The sequence below is a fragment of the Camelus ferus genome, chromosome 9 (genome assembly GCF_009834535.1).
Source record: "Camelus ferus isolate YT-003-E chromosome 9, BCGSAC_Cfer_1.0, whole genome shotgun sequence".
Classification (NCBI taxonomy): Eukaryota; Metazoa; Chordata; class Mammalia; order Artiodactyla; family Camelidae; genus Camelus; species Camelus ferus.
The window spans coordinates 77921411-77945238 of record NC_045704.1 but is presented as its reverse complement, the minus strand read 5'-3'; the positions used below and the strand labels follow the sequence as shown (position 1 = coordinate 77945238).

Genomic DNA, 23828 nt, shown 5'->3' with positions numbered 1-23828 from the left:
TTCCAGACATTCCTGAGGGCCTCTCCTCCAGGGCTGTCTAGGGAGGGGAGGCTGGGTGAATCTGGGCCCCTGGGACCACCGACCTCCCTGGATGAGCGGTGGGATGCAGAGAGGAGGGGAGGAAGGAGGAGGCCTGTGTGAGAGTCGCCCAACGGATCCAAGGCTGGGCGGAGGCAGAACCAAGTGCCTGGAAGTGGGAGGAGGGACACTGAGAATGTCCTCTACAGGGACATCCTGCTGCCAGTGACAGTTAGGAGGAGGTAGGAGAAATAAGGCTCTGAATTTAGGAGACTGTGGGACTCGGGACGAGCTAGGCAAGGTGGGGCAGGCCTGAGATTCTAACCCCAGTCTCCCAGTCCCTGGATGGGGCGGTTTCCAGGAGCACCTAAGGCCCAGCCTTCTCTCCTGAAAACTCAAGCCTCCGACACCACACTGGCCCCAGAGAATTGACCGTATGTCCCCACATCACCCGCTCCCAGCCTCCTCCTGCTGCCGGACACTTTCCTTCCCCTGCCCGTATGGGGAGGGGGGACTGGGGGTACAGTGGAGTCACCCCAGGGAACGAGGCCAGAGGCGGTATGTGCAGGAGCCCCAGCTGGCTTCTGCCCTTCTCTCAGGGAGGCCAGCCCCTCCGTCTACACCCAGGACCCCACTCTGTATCTGTCTGCTTCTCCTGCCTCTGGAATGTAAGCTCCAAGTGCAAGGACGTCACCACTTTTGTTTACTCCTCTGGCCCGCAGAAGCACCCCGCGCTGGGTGCCAGGACCGGGGGCAGCAGGGGTGGGGTCTGTTTCTGTGACTCCCCAGCAGCCCTGGTGCCAGGCATCAGACCCTGGCCACGGCCACCGTGACTCAGGCCCCAGCCCTGAATCTGAGATGGAGGCCGTGGCCCATCCGTGCAAAGTACCAGCAAGAGCTCGCGCTGGACCTGCTCCTGGCACACATCCCCAGTGCTCCTAGCGGGCACCTCGCCCCTGGTGGCCTTTCAGCCACAAGCAGGCCTCTCTCCCCAAATACCAGAGCCCTGCCCTGCCTCCCCCACTGCCCTTCATGAAAGCGGAGCTCTCTTTTCTCAGAGCCCTTCAGAGTGTCCCCAACACTGACCTGGGCCTGTTCTAGAGTTTCCAAGAGGCCTGGGCCTGCTTCTGGGGCCAAGCCAGGGTAGCCTAGAGGGGCTTCAGCCTGAAACCTGTGCATCTCGGTCCACGCCTACACCCCATTCCTCAGCGGCCTCTCCCTGTGCTCTGAGAACCAGCAAGTGGCAGGCCGTCCCAGGAGGCAGGCACCGGCAACACCTTTGTCACAGCTTTGTGCAAAGTCATTCAGTGACTCCACTTAGAACCAAATGATAAAGATACATGTATCCTCTGTCCCCTGCCACCACCTTTCCCCCACACTGACACACACACAGGGTTCGTGCTCTGTCCATACCCAATTTCTCACCACACCGTTTCACCCACCATCCAGCAGGACTGCTACTCTCTCCACCTGGCATTCCCTTCCTGTGTCATCTTTGGGCCAGATTCCTACATGATTTTTAAGGGCTGGCCTCAGCATCCCTTCCTCTGGGAAGTCTTCCCTGATGCCCCCGGAGTATGGTCCTTTGTGCCTGGACTGCCTTGGGGCATGTATTTATCCTTAGGTCCTTCTCTCCCCTAGATTGTGGCAAAACACTATCCTGGGGCCTCAGGGAGCCTAGTCTGATGGGGACAGTCCCCTCAATGTGATACACACAGTAGTGGAGGGATGTGTGGACAAGGTGTCTGGGAGCCAGGGGTCAGAGTCCCCACAGTCCCGGGCGGTGGGAAGGCTTCCAGAGGAAGCAGAGCTTCCGGGTAGACACGGAGGAGAGGAGGCGTTTCCCACGGGCAGAGAGAATGGCAGGTAGCCAGGCACCCAGGCATGACACGTCAAGGACTCACAAATCGTTCTCTGAGCTGAGTGTAAAGTACAAGGGGCAGGGAGTTGGGGGAGATAAGGCTGGACTCAGAGGCAGAGGCCTCAAATTCCTGGGGCTCCTACTCCTTTAAGCAGGAAATATGGCGCGACTTACTACGTTCGGGTAAGAGTGAGTACGCATCTCCCATCTAGCCACGATTTCATACGATGCTGCTGACTAATTCATCAAGGCAATGGTTCCGGGGCAAAATGATGCTCAAAGTGATCCAAGTCCCAGTTAAACAAAGAATGTAATATTGAAAGCTTTTAGAAGGAATTCTTTCTAAATCCTTTGAAATCGAATTCCTGGGACTTCTAGGGTTCCTAGAGTTAACAAGAATTTATCCAATAAATTGTTAAATATCTTCAAAGTTTTAATAAATTTATGCATCTTTTTTAACTGCCAGGATAAGGCATTTGGATTTGGTCCTGAAAGCAGCGGGGAGTTAGTGACGGGTTTTCGACAGAGGAGTGGGTGTTCAAATTTCCAGTTAAGGAAGTTGCCCTCTCTGCAAGGAAGACAGAGGACTAAAAAGAACAAGACTGGAGGCAGGGAGGGTTAGAAGACTGCTGCGCAGTTACAGGTGGACAGTTTGACAAAGGGCTGAGTCCAGGCTGTAGCATTGGGCTGGCAGACGGGTCTGTAAGAACTTGCTAAGGAGGCAGGTCTGACAGGATGGGTGATGGGCCAGGTGTAGGGGCTGAGGGAGGACTTGGGATGGCCCCAGTGCCCTGCTTGGATGCTTGGCTGGTGTTGGTGCCTTTGCTGAGCTGGGAACACGGGAGGAGGGGCTGGGTGGTTTGGAGCGGGATACTGAACTCAAGCTGAGTTCCAAGGTGTCTCCCAGCATCTAGCACAGTGCCTGGCAGACAGGAAGCCCTCAGTATACAGCTATGGGGTGGATGAATAAGTGAGTAAGTGAATAAATGAATGAATGAATGAATGAGGTCCCACAGCCTTCACAGCCTTGTAATTCAAGAAGATGCCTTTTGAGTCCCTACTTCCTTCCCCTCCCACCTGTGTCCTGGCTCCCTGTGCTCCAGCCAGGACTACTTTGCCAAAGAATTGTTTTGACACCTGGAGCTTTCTTTGTGCAGAAGGATCAGTTACGGTCCCCTAATCCCCAGGGGTGAGTGGCCTGGCCTTTCCTCTTCCCTGGGGTGGCTCACAATGCCTGGCACTGAGGAAGCCCCAGCCCCAGCCCAAGCCAAGCTGCAAAGGGCCCCTGTCTGAGGAGACCACATTGCTCCCAAGGGCACTCCTGCAGGGCCCTGCAGATACAGGATGCTAAGGAGGAAGGCGCTGCTCCTTGTTTCTCTGCCTGAAGATTTCACACAGGTCTCTGCAGTGCGCTGTGCCCCTCCCCCAGCCCCTGCCCAAGTCCTCCATCAAAGTGCCCACTGTGCTTGCCCTGGCTCGGGGAGAGGCCTGTGGGGAGGACAGGGCCCGGCCTGAGCTGGGCAGGGACATGGTATTGGCTGGGCACCCGGGCCAGAGATGGGGCTGGAATGTGGCTACAGCTTTGATGAAGTTGGGGCTGGGATTGGGGAGGTAACAAAGGGATAGGCTGTCCTATCCTGAAAGAAGCTAATAGACCAAGAAACTGAGACCCAGGGAACAGAGCATCCTGGGAGGTCAGGAAGGCTGTATCCATGAGGCCATGGCTGGGGGCTGGCCCAGCGGGCACCTGATCCCTGGGCCTCTAAAGCTGGCTGCCCACTGGACTCTCTCAGGTGGGGAAGGCCCCTGGCCAGAATCCCACCCCTGGACTCCAGACGTTCCAGGCAGTGTGGTCTGGGGTAGGGGCAGGGGAGTAAGATGAGATCACCTGGGATGGCTCCAAGGAAGCCAAGGGTGAGGGTGCAGAACATAGGCTCCCCACCCCAGACCGCAGGACTCTCCATCACAGATCCTAACACGTATGGGGCCCGAGCCTCTGCCACCAGATCACTACCACACCCGCACTTCCCTCCCACCTCTCCCCTCCTGCCTTGCTCTCTTGGTTTCTGTTTATGTCCTACCTCCCTTGTTAGACTATGAGCTCCCAGAGGGCAGGCAAACTGGGTACCAAGGGAGGTTTTTAAGTAAATTGAAGCACAAAAAATGGGTAGGTTCATGAACAGGGACAGAGGCAGGCCTGAGTTTCCCATCTTTGCTGAAGCCAGCCAGGTTCAACCAGAGGTCTGAGAGCATGGGGCAGGGTGCAGAAGGAAAGAGTGGAAGAGCAAGGATGGTGGGGGAGAGGGGTCCCCGCAGGGCGGGAGGGGACAAAAGAAAGGGCAGAATGAGGTGGCCCGTGTCAGGGAGAAATTTCTGCCCTCCACCTAATGCCCACTGGGGTCCCAGTTACCAGCGCCCATCTACTCTTACAAGATCTAAGTCCTGCTCATAGGCACCACCTGGGCACACACAATCATGCACCTACATGCACACATGCACATACAGGTACACGCCAGCCCACCAAGCCACATCCAGCCACCTGTACCCTGACCACAGAAGCCAAACTGTCCCGAGGTGAGCCGTGGGTGTCTCTCCTTCTAGTCCCAGCCCTAGGGCCTGAAGCTGACCTGGGGCCTCCGAGGAGGTACCCTAAAGGCAGAGGGAGAGGGGGCCACACACTAATGCCAGAGGCCAGCAGAGGAGGAAGCTGGAAAGCGGAGGTCCCTGGCAAGGTTTGGGACGCCCATTGGCGCAGGCACTGCCATGGGTCCAGGCTTTAGTGCTGGGCAGGTGGTGGCCCAGGAGCCCTCCCCACCCACCAGAGTCCAAAGAGCACAGGTGTGGCTGCCTCATGGCCTCATCTCCATAAGGCCTGCCTGCTCTGTCGGGGCCTCTGCTGTGGCCGCGCCACTAGCAGAGAAGCCACTGCCTTCCCACCGCCAGCACCGGACCACCAGCTCAAACACTTGCCCCTTCGGGGAACCAGCCACTGGAACCCAGGTAAGGGCCTGGCCCTCGGGCAGATCAGGGCCCAGCCGAGCCGCGGGGGATCGCAGGGCAGTGGGGGCAATTCAGTTGCTTCCTGGCCAGGGTCTCTGGCCCATTCTCAGATGTCGCCAGGAGGAGAAAGCCCACGGAGGGCTTGAGACTCAGCTGCCGGCTAGCTGGTAGGAAGCGGGGCAGGGGGAGGCCGGGTTCCAGCTGCATCTCTGGGCTGCTTCTCCCAGGGTCCGTGATGTAGACACGGATGCCTTCCCTGCTCTAGGCCCCAAAATTTGGGGACAAATTGGGTAACTGGGCTGTCACAGACACCCCCTCAGGGGAAAGACAGGTCAAAGCCAGGCCCCGCTCCTCCAACTCCCAATCCTTCATCCCCCCCACCCCCACCCCCACCTTGAGGATTCCCTCCCCTCTCCCCCCCTACTCTCCACCGGATTGTTGGGATCTTGAGCAGCAGGTGTTTCCCTGGACCTGCCCACAGAGACCTGCAGGGACCATCCTGAGGTAGGGGCTGGTGCATGGGGAGGGGTGCTCATTTTCCCTTCTTTGTCTTCCGGATGGAGAAGCAGGAAGTGTTGCAGCCTGAGGGGTGGAGCTGGGGAGAGGGAACAGGCTCTTAGTACCCCTTACCCTTGCAGGGGAAAGGGGTCCTCCCAAACAAGGAAAATAGAGACCCAGCTGCCTCCCTTAACTGTTTACTAGCAACTCATTTCCCCAACACTGAGTCATCTTATCAGATCCTCTGCTATTTTCGTAACAGTACTAATAACAGGGGTGTGGGCTTCTCTCTGACACTTTGCCCGGGATATTCCAGGGTTTCTGTACAACTCAGATGCACCACGCAGAGGCAAGGACACCCATGAAACTGACACCCTATTCATGATGCATACGCCCCTCATTAAAATGACACATACACTTGACCCGCACGCTCAGCCAAGTCCTGCCGCACCCTGCACATACGCACACGCTGCATTTACCTCCATTCGGTTTCAACATAGATGTATTTTAGACCCCCTCTGTGCCAGGAAGGCACGGGGTGGGGGACAGCGGTGGTAAGATAAGTCTGCCTCAGGAGGCACAGCCCAGTGACAGAGACACACAATTAAACCGCTGAAGCATGGAGTTTGCAGTCAGACACAGCTGGGTTCATTCTCTGTCAAATACTTGAGACGTCAGTCCTGTTACCCTCTTTGAACCTCAGCTTCCTCATCTGGTAAATGGAACATAACAGCAGCCACCCAACAAGGTCGTTTTGAGGATTAAATGAATTGGTGGAGGTCAAGTCTGTAGAACAGTGCTGAGCACACAGAGATAAAGAAGTATAAGCAATGGTAGGTGCAAATTAAACTCTATAATGTTTATAAGGGGCCTGGCACCAGGCTCACAGCACTAACCAGGGTAGTTGTTGTTAGAGACGAAGGTACAAGATTTGGCCTGGCACTGGGGGAGCGGGCAGGGTAGAGTGGGGTAATCAAGGAGAGCTTCACTGAGGCAGTGATCCTTGGGCTGGAATCTGTTTATTTAGATTCATTTGCTACTGAGGTAACCTTGGTTTATAACATTATGTGAGTTTAATGTGTCTACGTTTCTATTTCTGTATACCCTCCAGCGTGCTCGCCACCAAAAGTTTATAGTTTCCATCCGTCACCATATAGTTGATCCCTTTTACCCATTTTGCCCTTCCTTTCTGGTAACCACTACTTTGTTCTCTGTATCTACGTTTTTATGTGATTTGGTTTGTTCATTTATTTTAGTTTTTTGTTTGTTTTTTATATTCCACATATGAGCAGAATCATACAATATTTGTCCTTCTCTGCCTGGCTTATTTCATTTAGCATAATACCTGCACGGTCCATCCATGTTGTCAAAAATGGCAAGATTTCATCTTTTTTTTATGGCTGACTGGTATTCTATTGAATATACCACATCTTCCTTATCCATCCAACTTGGGTTGTTTCCATATTTTGGTAATTGTAAATAATGCCAAGATGAGCGTAGGGGTGGATATATCTTTCCCAATTAGTGTTTTCATATTCTTTGGACAAATAACCAAACATGGGATCGCTGGATCATATGATAGTTCAATTCTTAACTTTCTGAGGAATCTCCATACTGTTTCCCACAGTAGCGGCACCAATTTACATTCCCATCAACAGTGCACAAGGGTTCCCTTTTCTTTACGTCCTCACCAAAACTTGTTATTTCTTAACTTTTTGATGAAAGCCATTCTGACAGCTGTGAAGTGATACCTCATTGTAATTTTGACTTGCCACTTTTTTTTATTATTGAAGTATAGTCAGTTATAATGTGTCACTCTCTGATATACAGCATAATGTCCCAGTCATACATATACATACATATATTTGTTTCCATATTCTTTTCTATTAAAGGTTATTACAAGACATTGAATATAGTTTCCCGTGATAGTCAGAAAAAAATTTTTAATCTGTTTTTATACATAATGACTTGCTACTCTTGCCCTAGTAATTAGTGATGTTAAACATCTTCTTACATGCCTGTTGGCCATCTGCATGTCTTCTTTGGGAAAATGTCTGTTACTTTGAGCTGGAATTTAAAGGGTTGGGTGGGAAGGGACTCTGGGCTGAAGGTTCAGAGTATGGAAAGGGAAAGAGAGAGAAGATTTGGTAAGACATTTGGGGGAGGGCAGATCACTCACACATCCTACAGAGCCCCATCATAAATATGAATACACAAATGTGTGCAGGTGCACACACATACATCCCCTCTGAGCAGGTTCCCAGCACAAGAGCCAACATTGGCCACTTCTCAATTTGCAGAATTGAAACAGGCTTGGACAAGAGGCTTGCTTCATCAGGGAAGGCTGCCGAACTTAATACCTTCCCTCTAAAAGCTCAGCACACCCATCTGGCATCTTTTACACTCAGGCCCAGGACAGGATCTGGTCCCAGTGCCTGTCCACACAGCTTCCCCAGGCCCATCGGAATGAGCTTTATTGGCCAAATAATGGGAGGCTGGGAGCCTGCCTGGGGCTCTCCCAGGCCCAGCCAAGATGGAGGGCTTCTCAGCGGAGGGCACAGCTGGAGATGGATCCAGAAAGACCCGTGGAGCCAGGAGCTTTGGGAGTGGTCTTGGAGGCCCCAGGTCAGCACCTGGTCCAAGCCTAGGCCGGAGTCAGGGGCAGGCTGTGATCACAGCTCTCCAGCCCGGCTCTGCCCTGGCATCCCTTGCCCCAGCCCTGACGACTCTCTCTCCCATTCAGTCTGGGCTCTAGGGAGACATCTCAGCAGCGTCAGCATGTCCCGGCCCAGCAGCAGAGCCATTTACCGTAAGCTCTCCCTCCAGTGCCCTCTCCCCTTCCCTCCCACTGAGCTCCCGAACCCCCTGCCCTCCGATCTCCCTCCCCATGCCAACCACCCCCTACAGTTGCTTATGTCTCACCTCGTCCTTTGGCCCCCACCCGCTTGCTCTGTGCCATGGCAGTGCACCGGAAGGAGTACTTACAGAGCCTCGCCTTGGAGCCCACCTATCTGCAGCACAGAGTGGAGGTGAGTAACCCTGAGGTCCCAGACCGTTTCCTGGTTCAACCCAAGTTCTCCCATGTGCCCACCGCCCTGACAAAAAAAACAGATGTCTTAGACAAGACTGCCACTGGAGCCAACGGCCTGACCCAAGCTAGATCAGGTGAGCTTGGGCCCCATGAGTCTAACTGAGCATCTGCTAAGTGCAGGGAGGTGTGGGTGCGGCCGGTAGGAAGACAAGGCAACTGGGCATTGGCAGAGGCCAGCCTAGAGGTTCAGCCGGGGAATGTCCTATCCCCAGACAGAGACAAGTAGCTGAGGGATGGGTCCAGAGGCACCTGCCACCACCCCCGCCTATCTCCAGGCCCACCCCCTGCCCCAGGAACTGCTCTTTGCCCAGGATCTGGCACAGCTGTAGGAAGGAATGTGTGAGGTCAGCGGTCCCTGCGAGAACTTGAAAGGACTGCTGTCTGAGAGGGGAGGTGTCTGGGCCTAAGCTCCCAGGGCAGGCTTGAGCAGCTTGGAGGCTGGAATGGAGGCTCTGGCCCTGCCTAGGAGGACAACACTGGCACTGCCAGATCGAGTTGCCTGAAGAGATGTTGACACCACGGTGAAAGCTCAGACTGGGTGTGGCAGGAAAGAGCAGTCACATGGTCAGGCTGAAGATCTTGGGTAGAAGCCACTCCTGGGCAGCAGCAGATTTAGGGCTCTCGTGGAGAAGCCAGGAGGGATGCTGGAGCAATGGTCTGGAGGCCCCAGAGAACAGCAGAGTCAGACTCCACCAGCCAGCTGGGTTGGGGCCAGGAGCACTAGGCTTCCTGGAGGAGGTGGGGGTTGGGAATCGACTTCATTTATGTCCAGCAGGCAAGAGCAAGAGCTGGCATCTTCAGGATGCCAGGTCATTTGCTCAGGATGTCAGGGGCCCCTGAACATGCCAGTTGTGTGAACTGGGAGCTTTGCAGAGGGCAGGGTGGTGGGATCAAGGGGCATGACGCAGACCACATCCTCCCAACAAGGGCCTGGAGGGGAGGGCGAGGGGCAAAACTGCGACTTGTGAAGGCAGCATTTGGATGGGAGAAGGGAAGGGTCTCCTGCAGGAGGGAGAATAGCAGCAAAACCTGCTGGAATGATCAGACTAGCAGGGGACAAGGGCCTCTAGCAGGCGACAAGGGCCTGCGTGGAGACTGAGGTCAGTATGGACCTCTCCGGGCAAGAATCAGGGAGGGGAGGGGGCTTGACTTCTTCCTGAGGGGCTGGGAGGTGATCGATTAGCAGAAGTGGGAAACGCATTCCGGGCATGGGGAACAGCATGAGCAAAGGCACGGAGACTAGAACGTAAGATTAGTGAGGACCAGGCTGGAATGGTGATTCCCAAAGAGGGCCAAGGAATCGGGGGACAGAATTTGAGCATCCTATATCCCACCCAGTTCAGACTTCATTGGTTGGGTAACTGAATCCCACATCTACCACCATGTAGCCTTCAACTGGCCTGGACTGTTAAAGACCATGACTGTCCTCCCTCCAGAGTCCTAAACCCCCTCCTGTTACAGCCCATCAGCCTCTGACTTGGAGGCCCCATCCTAGCCTGACCATCTCTGGCCCTCACATTGGCCCTAGAAGCCTGCTTTATGGGGATTGCCTGTGACCTTCCCCACAAGGGTACCAGGGACATGTCTTCCTCCTCTGCTGCCTTTCCCCCACCCCCACCTGTGATGCCCCCTTTCCAAACCTTCTCTCAGTCCTGGGTCTCCTCCTCTCCCCTCAGCACCTGATGACGTGTAAGCTGGGGACTCAGAGAGTCCAGGAACCCAAGGATGCCCTGCAGAAGCTGCAAGAGTTGGATGCTCAGGGCCGGGTGTGGAGTCAGGACTTGCTTCTGCAGGTCAGAGATGGCTGGCTTCAGCTGCTGGACATCGAGACAAAGGTCAGCCTCCCAACATTTCCCACAAAGGGTCATAGCTAACCTAGCCTGTACACCGGGCATGAATGCCATCCCCCCATGCCCCACCTGGAAGCCACCCCTCCCCATAGACAATACCCACCCCACATACCCAGGACTAAGAAGAAACCGAAACAAGGATCGGGGAGATGACACCTCACCCTGGGCCACTAGAAGGATGGGGCAACCCAGGTCAGGAGCCACCCTGGCTCTCAGTGACCTCACAGCCAAACTCTCTGCCTGGTCCAGGAGGACCTGGAGTCTTACCGCCTGGATAGCATCCAGGTCATGGACGTGGCACTCAACACCTGCTCCTACAACTCTGTCCTGTCCATCACCGTGCAGGATTCAGGCCTGCGAGGCACGAGCACTCTGCTCTTCCAGTGCCAGGAAGTGGGGGTGAGTAGCCAAGGCTGGGGCTGGGTAGAGAGTGGGTGTGGGATCCAACGACCATCACCTCACCCCCACCGCCTCCCTGATAACTGTTTCCTCCAGGCAGAGCGACTGCAGACCAGCCTGCAGAAGGCTCTGGAGGAGGAACTAGAGCAAAGGTAGGCAGCCTCTGCCTAGCCCACCCGCAGGACCTCAGAGCTCAGGCCTGGATGGGCCAGACCCTGTCCCACATCTAGGGGAGTACCAGGGCCTGTGGTCCAATAATGTAGGCATTGACCTGGGGAGGGGCCAGGCTGGAGCCAGAGCACAGATGGGCGTGGGGAAGGGCTAGGGCTGGGGCTAGGCCCAAGCAACACTGGAAACTGTCCCCAGAGACTGACATGGGACCAATGGGTCCCAGAAAGCAGTAGGTGAGACAGGGGAGAGTCAGAGAAGGGTTCAGATGGAGATCAGGGAGCAGGGCTGGTGGGGCTCCTGGGTCCTGAGTCAGAAGTGTGGGCAGAGCCTCTGTTCCAAGAACTTTATCAAGGCTGTATCCCCATCATGTGCTCAGCAGACCACAATTTGGAGCCCTTCGCCCAGGCCAGGCCAGATGGAGGGAGCCTCCTCTGGAAAGGCCACTCCCTAAGGAGCAGGTACCCACTCCAGAGCAGGTGCCCCTTCCAGAACGGCCCTACTGGATGACCCCAGAGCACAGTAAGTTTGGGCGTGGGAGCCGGTGGGAGGAGAGGGTTCTAATCAAAGAGCAAAGAGGCTCTGAGCCATGGTCCCGTTCCACTGCAGGCATCCCGCCATCCCCAAAGCCCCTGCCACACCGCTCCAGCGGCAGAGAGCTCAGCGCCTTCACTCTGCCTCCTCTGAAGCGGTCCTCATCCCCCGAGGACCCAGAATCGGATAAGGTAACTATAGATTGTCTTGGGCTTGCTGAGGCCTGGCTGAAGGACACTAGTCGTCCCTCACAGCCCAAGAAACCGGGTCCCAGGACAGCCAAGGCAGGCCCCAGGCTGAGGAGGGACACAGAAGCTTGGTCAGACCCTGAGCTGGGTCTGAAGCTCAGGCCTGTGGTTGGGAGGGGCAGGGTGGGGTTGTGAGTTCCAGGGTGGGCATAACTGCCCACTCAGGCCATGGGTTGTTGGGGTCCAGGAGGTGCTGGACCATCTCCTAAGGGATATCGAGCTATTTGTGGGAAAGCTGAAGGAGGCCCAGTCAAAGACCAGTCGTAAGAAGAGACTGGGGAAAAAAAAGAAGAAGAATCAGGCAGGTGAGTGCTGAGGGCAGGGGAGGGGTGGGGGAGAGTCTTGGGATGATCTGTGACCCACCACCTTCTCTCTTTTCTCTGTAGGGATAACAGAGGCACATTACATCGACTGCTTCCAGAAGATCAAGTACAGCTTCAACCTCCTGGTATGTGGCTTCCCAGCCCCTTTGCCTGCTCTCCCCACTTCCCAACCCTGCTCCCCGTCCCCCTCCCTCTCCCAGCAGGCCCCTCCTCTCTGGTCTCATGGACATCCCAAGCTTCTCTAGTTTCTTCCCCTGGAACCCTCCCTCCCCACTCTTGGGACTTTTTGGAGAATATTAGGCTCCCAACCAGGGCCCAGAACAATTTTGGGACCCTGGGGTCCTGGTGAAGGTTGGGTGGGAGGAAGGGTGGTGACAGGGTTCACCCTGTGTCCCTAGGGGAATCTGGCCATCAGGCTGCAGGAGACAAGTGCCCCTGAGTTCGTGCACATCCTCTTCCAAATTCTGAATTCCGTGAGTTGGGCAAGGCCAGGGTGGGAAAGAGGGACATGCTGAAACTAAGATGGGACAGAGGCTGGGGGGTAGGCAGGGGGCAGAGGGAGGCTATGGGTCTGCCCTTTGCTCACCCGAATACACACTGGTTTTTGACCCCAAGACACCGTATCCACTGTGCATAGCACCCCTTCAGCAGACTAGACAGGCCAGGGTTGGAGCCAAGGGCACCAGTGGGGAGGAGGTGTACGTGGTAACATGGCATTGCAAACATGGGAAGCCAGGGACCCTTGGCCCTTTCCTACTCCTGTTTGGCCCTGCGGGAGCCTAGGCTTCCAGACACCTTCCATCCCTCCCCTAGATCCTGGCCCAGTGCCCTGAACCTAACTTAGCAACCCAAGTGATCTCGCCGCTCCTCACCACCAAAGCCATTGATCTGCTGCAGTCTTGTCTAAGCCCACCTGAGAGGAACCTCTGGAAGGGGCTGGGAGTGGCCTGGACCACCAGCCGGTGAGTGACGACAAGGCCTGAATGAATCGGGGGCAAGCGGCAGAGGGGCATAGGTCAGGACATCAGAGGTGGCAGGCTCTACATTGTATCGCAACACAAACAGAAATTCTGTACCCATTAAACAGCCAAACAAAACTCAGCCCATTCCTCCCTCTCCCCAGCCCCTGGTAACTTCTAGTCTACGAAATATCTCAAAACAAGTTGGGGGACTCCACCTGGAGTTCCCAACTTTATATTAAGCTAAGTATAAACAATTTAATTCCCACCACCGAAGGAAAGCATTATCTCAGAAAAAAGAGCAATCCATCCCAAGAGGGGAGAGTTGGCAACCTTCTACTAAAATATTTTCTCATTTTGTCAAGGACAAAGTGAAAACTTTGTCTCAGTCCAGTTCAGATTTTAAGAATTACTGACGTAAGAGATGCTGCAAATATAACATCAATAAAGAGTCACAACCAACCAGCCGAGGAGCTGAGAGAGAAAGAGATATTGTTCCACGTGGGTATAACCGTGAGATGGGCAGCCGGGCAGCGAGCCCCACTGATGGGAGCTGTGGCGGGTGGAGGGGGATGAAACCAACTTGGATGTGCTGAGCTGAGACGTCAGCAGAACATTCCACAAAGACAGATAGCCTGGCCTTCAGGGGAGAGGTCCGACCTGGCTACATGGGTTTGAGAACAGTCAGTAGAGAGGTGACAGCTGGGGCCACCTGGAGGTAAGCACTGCAGTGGGAGCCCCAGAGCTCACTTTAACAAGCACACTCTGCTCTCCCCATGAGACGGGCCTGGGGAAACTTCTGCATGTAGGTGGCGAAAGGAAAAGGGGTGAAGGAGGCAAAGAGAAATTCCAGAGTTAAAAGGAGAAGAAAAAAGCAGAAGCATGAAATCCAAAAAAGGGTTTTAGAAAGAGAAATCAACTGGGAAATAAGTCACTAGTTCTAGAAGTTTTTTTTACCTAATGATTTTTTTTTTCCATGCAGCCCCATTAAAGGATTTTTATGTCCAATCCACCTAAAGATATGAATTATAATTTAATGTAATCTATTTCTCTTACTGTGGTAGAATATACGTAGGATAAAATTGACCATTCTAACCACTTTTAAGTGTATAATTCAATGACATTAAATACATTAACAAGGTTGTGCAACTATTACCACTGTTCATTTCCAGAACTTCTCAGCATCCTAAATAGAAACTCTATATCCATTAAAAAATTAACCAAAACTCTGTCCCCATTCCTCTCTTTTCCCAGCCCCTGGTCACCTCTATTCTATTTTCTGTCTCTATTTATTATTTTAAATACAAAATTAAGTCTGATGTACCCTAAGATGTTTTCTAATTTCTTAAAATAACCAAAAAATGAATGAATGAAAAGAAAGACAGAAACAGGAAATAAAATAACTAAAGAGATGGAAAAAACCTCGAGAGTTGAATTTCAGGCAAATTAAATTCAGGTGATGATTTTAGGCAAATTGACCCAAGGCTACAAATAACACTAAATTCTGTGGTAATCCAGAGGCGTGTAGACCATACAAGGCCATTGGGTTTGGCAATCAGGAGATTATATCAGAACTTTGTGTTTTTTTCAGTGGAGGTACTGGGACTGAATCCAGGACCTCACGCAGGCATACACACTGGGCACACGCTCTATTACTGACCTATACTCCCCCCTGCCCCAATTAGGACTTCAGAAGAACTAGTTTCAATAGAGAAACGGCAGAGGTAAAAATCAGGTTGCAAGGCATAATGAAAGAACTAGAATTAAGAAAATATAGGCAGGGCATATGGACATATTCTCAAAAAATCTGACAGAGAAGGTAACAAAACAACAGCTTCAAAGGAGTAGTAACAAGGTCAAGGGGAGACTTGAGCACGTTTTTAGGGCAAAGAAAAGGAGCCAATTAAAAAGATTCAGAAGGGGGAATAATTTCTTTGTCCCCACTGCTACATGCTTATTAGCTGCCTCCTCTGTACCATGCACTGTAGTCAGGATACAGCGCTCAAGGAGTTCAACAGAGTAAGAAACGCAGACGTGTGAGAATCACGTGAGAAGAGCAGTAATCCAGGGTGTCTGGAGATCAGCAGCCAGGCGGGGAGGGGACTTCCTCAAGGAGGGGAGTTGGTGTTCCCCAGGCTGGAAGGGCAGGATAACCCAAGCAGAACAGGGAGGCCACAAATAGCACCACTCCTCCTGGGTCCTGGGCAATGAGGAGGCAGGGAGGCTGAGAGGCAAGAAACAGCCTGCACGCTAGAGGCAGCCAGAGCGCTCTGCTGTGATCACAAGGCAGAGTTCCCCACACTAGCTGGCTAGAAAGAGATCTGCTGCTGGGAAACTAAAAACAAGTTTAGAAAAATACCGCACGGGACCCCAGGGTGGGGTCTTTCAGTCCTACCACTCTGTGGTTCTACCGCTTTAATTCAAACCGCCTGGCTCAGTGAGATCCAGTACCCAGCGTGTTTTTATGGTGTTGATATATCTGCACTCTCACGGGCAGAAGTGAGGCTGGCCCACAGGTCCCTGCACCATGGGATTTGTTCATGCTTGGCTCTTCGCTCCTATGTGGGTGTCCCGGAGCCTTTCCTTTGTGCAGGGGGGCCATGTCCTCCATTCTCTAGAAGACCCCTGGGGCTAAGCCCCATCATCTCCCTCTCCACAGCCTGGCACAGAGTGGACTCAGTTTTGTTCTCTCCCCAGGGCCAACTGGACAGGCAGTGAGCCCCTGCCCTACAAACCCACATTCTATGATGGTTGGCAGCTTCCAGAACCTTCCTACCAGGTAAGGGGAGCTTAGCACAGAGCCCTATTCAAAACCCTAGTCTCTGGCTAGTTTCTGCCCTCTCAGTCCGAACCATAGTCACATGACAACTACGTGGTAGGTGGGTATGTGCGGTGGGCAGACAGGAGAGGGGATATGAGGCAGCCATGTGCAAGTGGGTCTGGGGTCTCACACCTCACCTCCCGATCACCACGCTGGCTGACATCCTGCTCTTCCTCTATTTTGCCCCTGCAGGCACATTCGAGATACCAGGACCCTGATTCCCTCCGGTATGCCCTGGCTTATTCAGGACTGTGTGGTTCTGGGCAGGGAGGGACAGGGCTGATCCTGTGGATCTGTGGATTTGACATCTCACTGCCCCCCGGGCTCTCTTTCGATCCAACACATACATATACAAGTACATCCCTCCCCTACTTTGGATGAAAAGGCAGTTTTTTTACCTTCCCAGGCTCCAATCCCTTCTTCTCTCAATACTCCCCATACACACCTCTGATTTCCCAGAGTTTGGGTATAAAATGCTCAAATGTGAACTCAGATACAGAAAATCCCACTCCCGGAAGAGTCTTCAGAAATCCACATTATTTCAGATCCCTTCTGCCTATAGAAACTCACACTCCAAGCCCAACTAACAATGACCTTCCATTAAACTCTGTGGAATCCCAAAGTCATCGCCAGACTCCGGGTGGAAGATAGCTGGGGCTCTGGGGCTGAGGCCCCACTCTCCAGCCATCCTGACTCTGACTCTGGGGGTGGCGGGATGGGAAGCCCTAGGTTAGGGAGCACCTCACACTTTGCTCAAGAGGAGACAAACAACCATGGCCCCGACCTTGTGCCATCCAGACCCGGATCTGTCAAGCCAACCCTGAAAATGCAGGTCCTATATGAGTTTGAAGCTAGGAACCCACAGGAATTGACTGTGGTCCAGGGAGAGGTGCTTGAGGTGAGGCTGGGGCTTGAGCCGAGAAAAGGACATGGTGGTTGGTGGGAGCTACCGGGAGCCTGGGGTGGGTGCCCGGGTATGGGGCTGCTGGGGTGGGTGGCCTAGAGGGGGAAAAGGACTACAGGGAAGGGCCAGGAGGGAGAAAGCCTGGTGGGGGAGGGGGAAGGCTGACTGGACAGAGGCTCAGGTGACTGATGTAGTGACTCTCGGCAGATTCTGGACCAGAGCAAGCGGTGGTGGCTGGTGAAGAATGAGATGGGGCAGAGTGGCTACATCCCCAGCAATATCCTGGAGCCCCTACAATCGGGGACCCCCAGGAGCCAGAGCGAGTCACCCCTTCAGGTACTACCCGGCAGAGACTATTCAGAAGCTACAAGGCCCAAGTCAAAATTAGGGGCAGGGAGGATTCAGTGACAAGTGGAGGAGATGGTCCTTAGTTCAATTTAATCAGTATTATCGCATGCTTACTGTTTGCCAAGCTTATCATGGGGCCAGGGCAGAGAAAAAGCCTGCCAGACAAGCAAACCATGGAGTGAGAAAAGGGATTTGATGGAAGCCCAGAGAAGGGACCCAGATGACAGGGGGTTGTGGGTGGCTCTGAGATGAGATGGCCTCTGACCCCCAGTTCCCCTGATTCTAGGCTCCAGTGCTTCGACTTAACTCAAGGCCTGAGGAGGTCACTGCCTGGCTGCAGGCAGAGAACTTCTCCACTGTGTGAGTGCCTAGACCCACGGGGTGCAACGGGAGAACCTCTGTAAAGGGCTCAGATAATGGCCCAGGAACCCCGGAGACCCAGAACATACAACCTGGTCTACACGGTGCAAGAAAGACCCACAGGTGCTACCGTGTGGCAATGCTACCTCGGCTGAGTTAAAGAGAGTAGAAGAGGGGACGATCCATGCCTCCATCAGTGCACTAAATTAGGAGCCCAAGCTGTGGGGAAGGGAGCAGGGTTGGAGCCAACCCCAGCTGCCAACCACTCTTCCCCACCACAAGAGTCTCTTCCAGGGCACCTATGTCTTCAACCCTAGGAGTTCTGAAATTGGTTTAAGCCAATTTGTGTATCTTACTCCCTCACCTCCAAATACCCTATTCCACGAATTCTCCTATAACCCCAGCCCCAAGCCCAAACAGCCCCTTCTCCACCCAGATACCCAGGCCTGGGTCCTCCTACCCTACCACTGACAGTTTCTGCTGGGTTTTTGCCCCCAGCACGGTGAAGACCCTCGGGTCCCTGATGGGGAGCCAGCTGCTTCACATGAGACCCGGGGAGCTACAGATGCTGTGTCCACAGGAGGCCCCACGGGTCCTGGCACGGTTGGAGGCTGTCAGAAGGACGCTGGGGGTGAGGACACCCTGGGGTCCTGACCCCCCACTGGAAATGTGGGGTACTCTCTGAATGAGAGTGCCAGGCACACAAGCCAGCAGGCCCAACCCTGGGGTGGCACTCAGTGTGGCAGGTCTGGGCACAGGAAAGTCCCCCAGAGGCTTGACTTCATGTGCTCAGGCACACCTTGAAGCTCACAGCTGATTGTTAGCATGAGCTCTGGGGTCCCTCAACCGGCACCAGCCTCATCCCAATCCTTTTCTTTCCTCAGATGAGCCCTTAAGCACCACCTCAGGCACCTCAAAGACCAAGGCTCTCTCACAAGCAAGATGGTGGATCTGATACTCTTTAGAGCTCTACGAATTCCTCTTTCAGGTCCCCAGGTTGCAGCAAACCCCATACTCCAGCTCATACAGCAAAGAGGATGAGAGCCTAGATGTTGAGACAAATGGTGCCCCTTCTCATTGTTGAGAGCTCTCTCCAGTTACCACCTATTTATTGCAACTTTTTTCTGAGCCTGGAGCACTTATGCCTAGATTTGTCAGGATTCTGTTTAGTCCCTCTCCTCCCCAATAAAAGTATCTTCAAGTTTGTCGTGTGCTTCTCTTGCAGCCTCTTCTGGCCCTAATGGAGGCCAGAGGCAGGGAGTCAGGAGGAGCTGGGACATTGGGCATGAAGAGCAGCAGTCCCACATCCACCACTGGGCCAGAATGTTTGAATGTGAGTGGGAATTCACTGGAGCTGAGAGTCAGAATCTGAGAATTATGGCCCAAACACTCCAGACTTTCTAAACTTCAACATAAGGCTATACTCCACATCTTTATCCTCCTTTGTACGTGTCTCCCAGTATATTCCATGGCACCCACCACAGCTGAAGGCACCACCCTTCACAGGAGCAAAGAGTACTGGGACTGACAGTGGTCAATTTTGATCAGCTGTACCGGCTAATGATCCACAGAAGCACTAAAAAGCACAACATGTGGTCCAAGATCTACTTGCCAACTTTCTCTTTTAATCCTTTTGTCCCCTCCTATTAGGTGAGCTAACTTTGAGCCCTTTCCCCATCTTGTCTCTTTAGTGGCAGAGCATAGAAAATATTGGACTGAAAGTTGACCGTCCACCAATCTGACAAGCTGTTTCACTCTCCGGGTCCGTTTTTTCAGAGGTTAAGTGACAAGTGTGGACTGTCTGTGGCTTCAAATATTTGGCATACATAGCCTTCTTTAACCTCATAACTGTCAGGAGACTCCCCTCCCCACATAACAGAGACTACTTTCATTGATTTAATCTATAGATAAGGCTTAATGTACCTATGGATTGAGGGCCTCTTGAGGATTCTCAAGATGTTCCCCTAAGTCTCTCTTAGCTGAATTTGTCCATGACCGTAACACTGTCATGGGCCCTAGAATATCCTATTTTTCCACTACCTATCATTCCCTCAAGTTCCTGCTCTCAGAAAAATCACCTCTCCTAGCTGGTAACACTAAACAGGAAAGTAAACATTTTTCCTTACAAAACAGAACAAAGGTGAGACCCTTAGCATCTGACTGTCAAGGGCAAAAATTAACCAGAAAAGTTAATTTGGGGGGATGGAGAGAAGAGATATAGACATATTGCCTTCTGGGGCTTCATGGAGGTGAAGCAGTCCTAGAAACAGGGAAACCTTCCAGGACCAGAAAAACAAAATGTTTTAGCCACGTGCTTGCTCCTCAGGGTTCCCAGTAAAGACTGAGATGATATGAGGCTGCCTGGATATCCAAGTGCAGGGGAACCAGCACAAATTGTGCCATTAGACAGACCTAGGTTTGAATCCTAGACCACCCATGGGAACTTGAGATTAGAAAGACAACTCACCCAACCTCCTGACAGGCTTCGCTAATCCTCTATAAAATAGGCATAAAGCCTACTTCACAAAGTTGTTGTTAAGCTTAAATTGGAATAAACTTGCTAACATATATGAAATACCTAGACTAATTGCCCAGTATACTGCTTATATATCAGAGTTGTTCAGTAAGTGTTAGTCTCATATTCCAAGTTAACTCATGACTGGACTGTTGTTATCTTGGGAGAAATCCAGGCATTATAGATTCACTTGTCCTTATGGGTTTGTACTTTTTTCCCCTTTCTTCTCTACATGAAAAGTCCTTTTAAAAAGTTTCATCTTTGCTCCAGCCAAACTAAAGGGGAAATGTAATTTCCCAAATCTAGGAGAGGGGGCCTAGGGGCTCCGTGTCCTAAATGGCCATGCTGTGGAGGCCAGGCCAGAAATCTACCAAGTACTGCAGACTCCTCCCCCATCCACCCTCCGCACACACGCCGAAGATAGAGATTCCCTGGTGGTCAGTCTCAGTAGATCCCAGTGCTTGTTCACCTCCCCCAAATCCCCTCACCCACGATCCATAAATACATATGCCTGAATCCCACTTTTCTCACCACCTGGGCTGTTAGCGCTCACCCTACCCTAATTGGCACTATTAACAAACAGTGCGGCTTCACGTGTGGAGAATGCAAAGCCCCAGACGCAGGCCTTAGGCTCACCAGCCTCTCTCCTCCCGCCTCGGGATCGCCCATCCCAACCCCAGGGCCTACAGAAGTCGCGCCCGTACCTGCCAGGGCGGACACGCAGAAGGAGCCACGAGGACGTGGGGGCGGAGTCAGGAGCATACGTTGTCCCCGCCTACTTACGTTGGTTATAAAGCTCTGCCCGTGGGGGTTCTACTGCCAGTTCTCGCCGGGACCCAAGCGACCTAGGCATGTCGTCGTGCAAGTCGGCTGTGGTTTTGGGTTACTGGGATATTCGCGGGGTGAGTGAGGTCCCAACCGTTGAGCCGCCTGTCGGGAGACGGCCGCGGAGGTGGTCGAGGCCTATGGTCAGCGGTCTCAGAGAAGCGGCGCCACTCGGGAGCCAAGCCTCTTTCGCCGCGATGCGCTACGCTGTGCGGCCGGCCCCAACCAAGTTAGCTCCCGAGAGACGGAGGCCGACCCCTGCCCCGCCTCTGGGATCGCAGGGCCCGCGGGCAGCAAGCCGCCGGTCGGTCTCGGGGGGGCCGCTTAACGACCGCTTAGATGGGCAAGATGCAGCCCTGGGCCGGAGGGGGGCGGGGACGTTGGCGGCCGGGCGTTGTGGGGACGGTAGGAGCCGCGCTGGCGCTGACGAGGGGCGGGGGCTTTTCTCCCCAAGCTGGCTCATGCCATCCGCATGCTCCTGGAGTTCACGGATACATCTTATGAAGAGAAACGTTACACGTGCGGGGAAGGTAATGCCGCTCTGGCTGCCCGTGCGACGCCAAGCTAAGCCAGGCAGGCCCTCCAACTGACCCTATCTTTTGTGCCCTGAGGGTGGCGTCACCCTGGTCTGGTGGGACTTTTGCCACAGTCACCTGGGAGCTCACTGCTGTGTCCTGTGTGTCAGCATCCTTTATCTGGATATGGGGAGTCTCCGTCTGCCGTAGCCCAACCCTGTCTTAATACTTAATGGATAATGGTTAAGCTTTTAGGGCCTGGGTATGTGAGGTATTGGAATTAGGTTGTGTCTTCATATCTTTTCACTCTCCTCAGGTGGGATATTGAGGTTGGACCTCATTTCATTCTTTCTTACAGCTCCTGACTATGATAAAAGCCAGTGGCTGGATGTGAAATTCAAACTAGACCTGGACTTTCCTAACGTAAGTGGCTTTAGGAGAAGAGGGGGTGGAAGGGAAGGCCTTCAAGTATATCCTTGCTTCTTTTCTCTCTACTCTTGGTGGAAATCTAGAAAAGGGGCTCTTAACCTGAGTAGAATAGATAGAATTCAGGAGTCCTTGAACTTGGATGGAGAAAAAAGTGACATTTTCATTTCCACCAACTGCTAACTAAAAGTTAACGGTTCCTTCTGCTGTGAATATAGTCAGTAAGTGACATTGATTATTAGCCATACCTATGACTTTGTCACTAGTAGAAATTGGATATTTTCCTATTGTATTACATGTGTTGCAGATACTATAAATGTTATTTACATTTATCATACTTTGAAATTATGGCAGTTATTACATCTTGTTATTTAATGTATTCATAGTCATTTATTATGCTTAAAATTTTGTTCCTTTAATGTTTTATAGGTTGTGTAAAGATATGTAACTTGCTTTATGCATTTAGAAACTTTATGCTGAGAAAGAGTCCTTAGCATGCACATACCCATACACACGCGCAGATTAAGCACCCCTGTCTAGAATTAATGGGGATTCAGTTGCTACCTTCTGCTTATTTTCTTCTTTCTCCTAACACAGCATCTTTTCTCTACTGTTCACTTCCCTACAAGTCTTGTCTTCCCCTGGAGAGAGAGGCAGGGAGGCAAGAGAGAGCCAGGTGGTTTTCTCTCCTTTTCTTGTCCTTTTCCTTCCAGCTGCCCTATCTCATGGATGGAAAGAACAAGATCACCCAGAGCAATGCCATCTTGCGCTACATTGCTCGCAAGCACAATATGTGTGAGTGGGGGTCGGGCTGGTGAGGTGAGGGCTGCTCACCTGGGTGTGGGTAATGCCAAGGGTGATTTCTTGTCCTTTGGCCTATAGGTGGTGACACTGAAGAAGAAAAGATTCGAGTGGACATCATGGAGAACCAAATAATGGATTTTCGCATGCAACTGGCACGAATCTGCTACAGCCCTGACCATGTCAGTTTCCTTAGCAGGAAGGCATCAAGAAAAAGGAACATTTAGGGACCTATTAATTCTGCTCCATTTTGCTGCTGCTCCCTTCCCACCAAGTGTGTCAGAATAGGAAACAAAACTCTTATTTGGGGGGGGGGGGGATTTGTTTGTCATATAACCTTGGTGTTAGCCCCTTTTCCTTTCCAAACCCCTCCTTTCCATCCTGCCACCCCTACCTGAATCAGTGAGAGGAAAGCACCTAGAGAAGGGGCCACTAAGTGTCTATCACTAACTCATGCCCTGATTCACGTGTAGATGCTGGCAGCTGTTCTCACTTTCTCTTTTACCTCTCTCCCAGGAAAAACTGAAGCCTTCATACTTGGAACAGCTTCCTGGACAACTGAAACAATTCTCCTTGTTCCTGGGGAAATACTCATGGTTTGCAGGGGAAAAGGTAGGAAGAAAGGGAAGGGAGGGGAATCCCTTTTTATCTCTGCAGGTGTTAATGAACTCCCCCCACCTAACCATCTTCTTGTCCCTCTAGCTCACCTTTGTGGATTTCCTCACCTATGATGTCTTAGATCAGAACCGTATCTTTGAGCCCAGGTGCCTGGATGAATTTCCAAATCTGAAGGCTTTCATGTGTCGTTTTGAGGTGATGCTCCCTGCACCTTGGTCTTACAAAAGGGGACCCCATTGTGGTAGATTCTTGCCCAATACTAGCTTTTGCCTAAAGGGATCAATAATTGGGCACCTCTAAACCTTGACGTCCTGGGAAGGTCCTGGCTTCTATACCCTGAAGGCACTGTCTACAAGAAATGGCGAAGATGGGGGATATGGAGGGGGAGTCAGGCAGCATGTGAGTGTGGCTGTTTTGTAATGGGTCTGTTAGACTGGGTTAGAGTCTTTGTATGGTTTGGTGTGCTTTCCCTTCAGGCTTTGGAAAAAATAGCTGCCTACATGCAGTCTGACCGCTTCCTCAAGATGCCCATCAACAACAAGATGGCCCAGTGGGGCAACAAGAGAATATGCTGAGCAGGAGGCCGACTTGCACTGCTTGTTTTTGTTCCATCCTGTCCCTAGGGGACCTGTACTCTCTCCTCTGCTCTTTTCAATAAATAGCACTTAGGCTACTGGTGTCCAGCTGGATTTCTGTTGGGAGTAAAGGCTAAAGGAGAATAAGGACATATGAATTCAATCACTGCA

The 23828-nt window shown here is 52.6% G+C and overlaps 2 protein-coding genes and 1 long non-coding RNA gene across 6 annotated transcripts in view; 2 read left to right on the top strand and 1 right to left on the bottom strand.

Annotated features, from left to right (window-relative positions):
* Nucleotides 1–21170, bottom strand: part of LOC116665922 — a 29538-nt gene extending 8368 nt beyond the window's left edge. Inside the window, exon 1 of the long non-coding RNA XR_004322760.1 lies at nucleotides 20681–21170. This is a non-coding gene — a long non-coding RNA (uncharacterized LOC116665922). The remainder of the gene's footprint in view (nucleotides 1–20680) is intronic.
* On the top strand, nucleotides 1998–18661 carry EPS8L3 (EPS8 like 3). Of its 4 annotated transcripts, none has more exons than XM_032487275.1 (19): nucleotides 1998–2062; nucleotides 8121–8186; nucleotides 8342–8406; nucleotides 10145–10303; nucleotides 10568–10717; nucleotides 10814–10869; nucleotides 11265–11407; nucleotides 11495–11610; nucleotides 11855–11972; nucleotides 12054–12115; nucleotides 12389–12463; nucleotides 12804–12952; nucleotides 15647–15728; nucleotides 15963–15997; nucleotides 16494–16668; nucleotides 16882–17010; nucleotides 17309–17382; nucleotides 17881–18013; nucleotides 18267–18661. In XM_032487275.1, exons 2-19 carry the CDS (start codon nucleotides 8156–8158, stop codon nucleotides 18276–18278), a joined length of 1764 nt encoding a protein of 587 aa, XP_032343166.1. In that variant the 5' UTR covers nucleotides 1998–2062; nucleotides 8121–8155; the 3' UTR covers nucleotides 18279–18661. The 4 variants fall into 4 exon arrangements, with proteins under 4 accessions (XP_032343166.1, XP_032343165.1, XP_032343164.1 ...); XM_032487274.1 differs by lacking the exon at nucleotides 1998–2062 and adding an exon at nucleotides 4496–4879; XM_032487273.1 differs by lacking the exon at nucleotides 1998–2062 and having other exon boundaries at nucleotides 7369–8186; nucleotides 11268–11407.
* Nucleotides 20642–23755, top strand: GSTM3 (glutathione S-transferase mu 3). Its single transcript, XM_006194773.3, has 8 exons — nucleotides 20642–20799; nucleotides 21177–21252; nucleotides 21596–21660; nucleotides 22377–22458; nucleotides 22546–22646; nucleotides 22981–23076; nucleotides 23167–23277; nucleotides 23559–23755. Exons 1-8 carry the CDS (start codon nucleotides 20749–20751, stop codon nucleotides 23655–23657), a joined length of 681 nt encoding a protein of 226 aa, XP_006194835.1. The 5' UTR covers nucleotides 20642–20748; the 3' UTR covers nucleotides 23658–23755.
* Nucleotides 23756–23828: the final 73 nt, after the last annotated feature.

Bases quoted from the DNA above. Each gene is read 5' to 3' on its own strand.
- EPS8L3 (XM_032487272.1), top strand. From the start codon at position 7,583: ATGAATACACAAATGTGTGCAGGTGCACACACATACATCCCCTCTGAG. The intron at 10,304-10,567 runs GTCAGCCTCCCA...TGCCTGGTCCAG, and splicing joins TGCTGGACATCGAGACAAAG to GAGGACCTGGAGTCTTACCG. The intron at 11,408-11,494 runs GTAAGTTTGGGC...GTTCCACTGCAG, and splicing joins CTGGATGACCCCAGAGCACA to GCATCCCGCCATCCCCAAAG.
- GSTM3 (XM_006194773.3), top strand. From the start codon at position 20,749: ATGTCGTCGTGCAAGTCGGCTGTGGTTTTGGGTTACTGGGATATTCGC. The intron at 21,253-21,595 runs GTAATGCCGCTC...TCTTTCTTACAG, and splicing joins ACGTTACACGTGCGGGGAAG to CTCCTGACTATGATAAAAGC. The intron at 23,077-23,166 runs GTAGGAAGAAAG...TTGTCCCTCTAG, and splicing joins CATGGTTTGCAGGGGAAAAG to CTCACCTTTGTGGATTTCCT.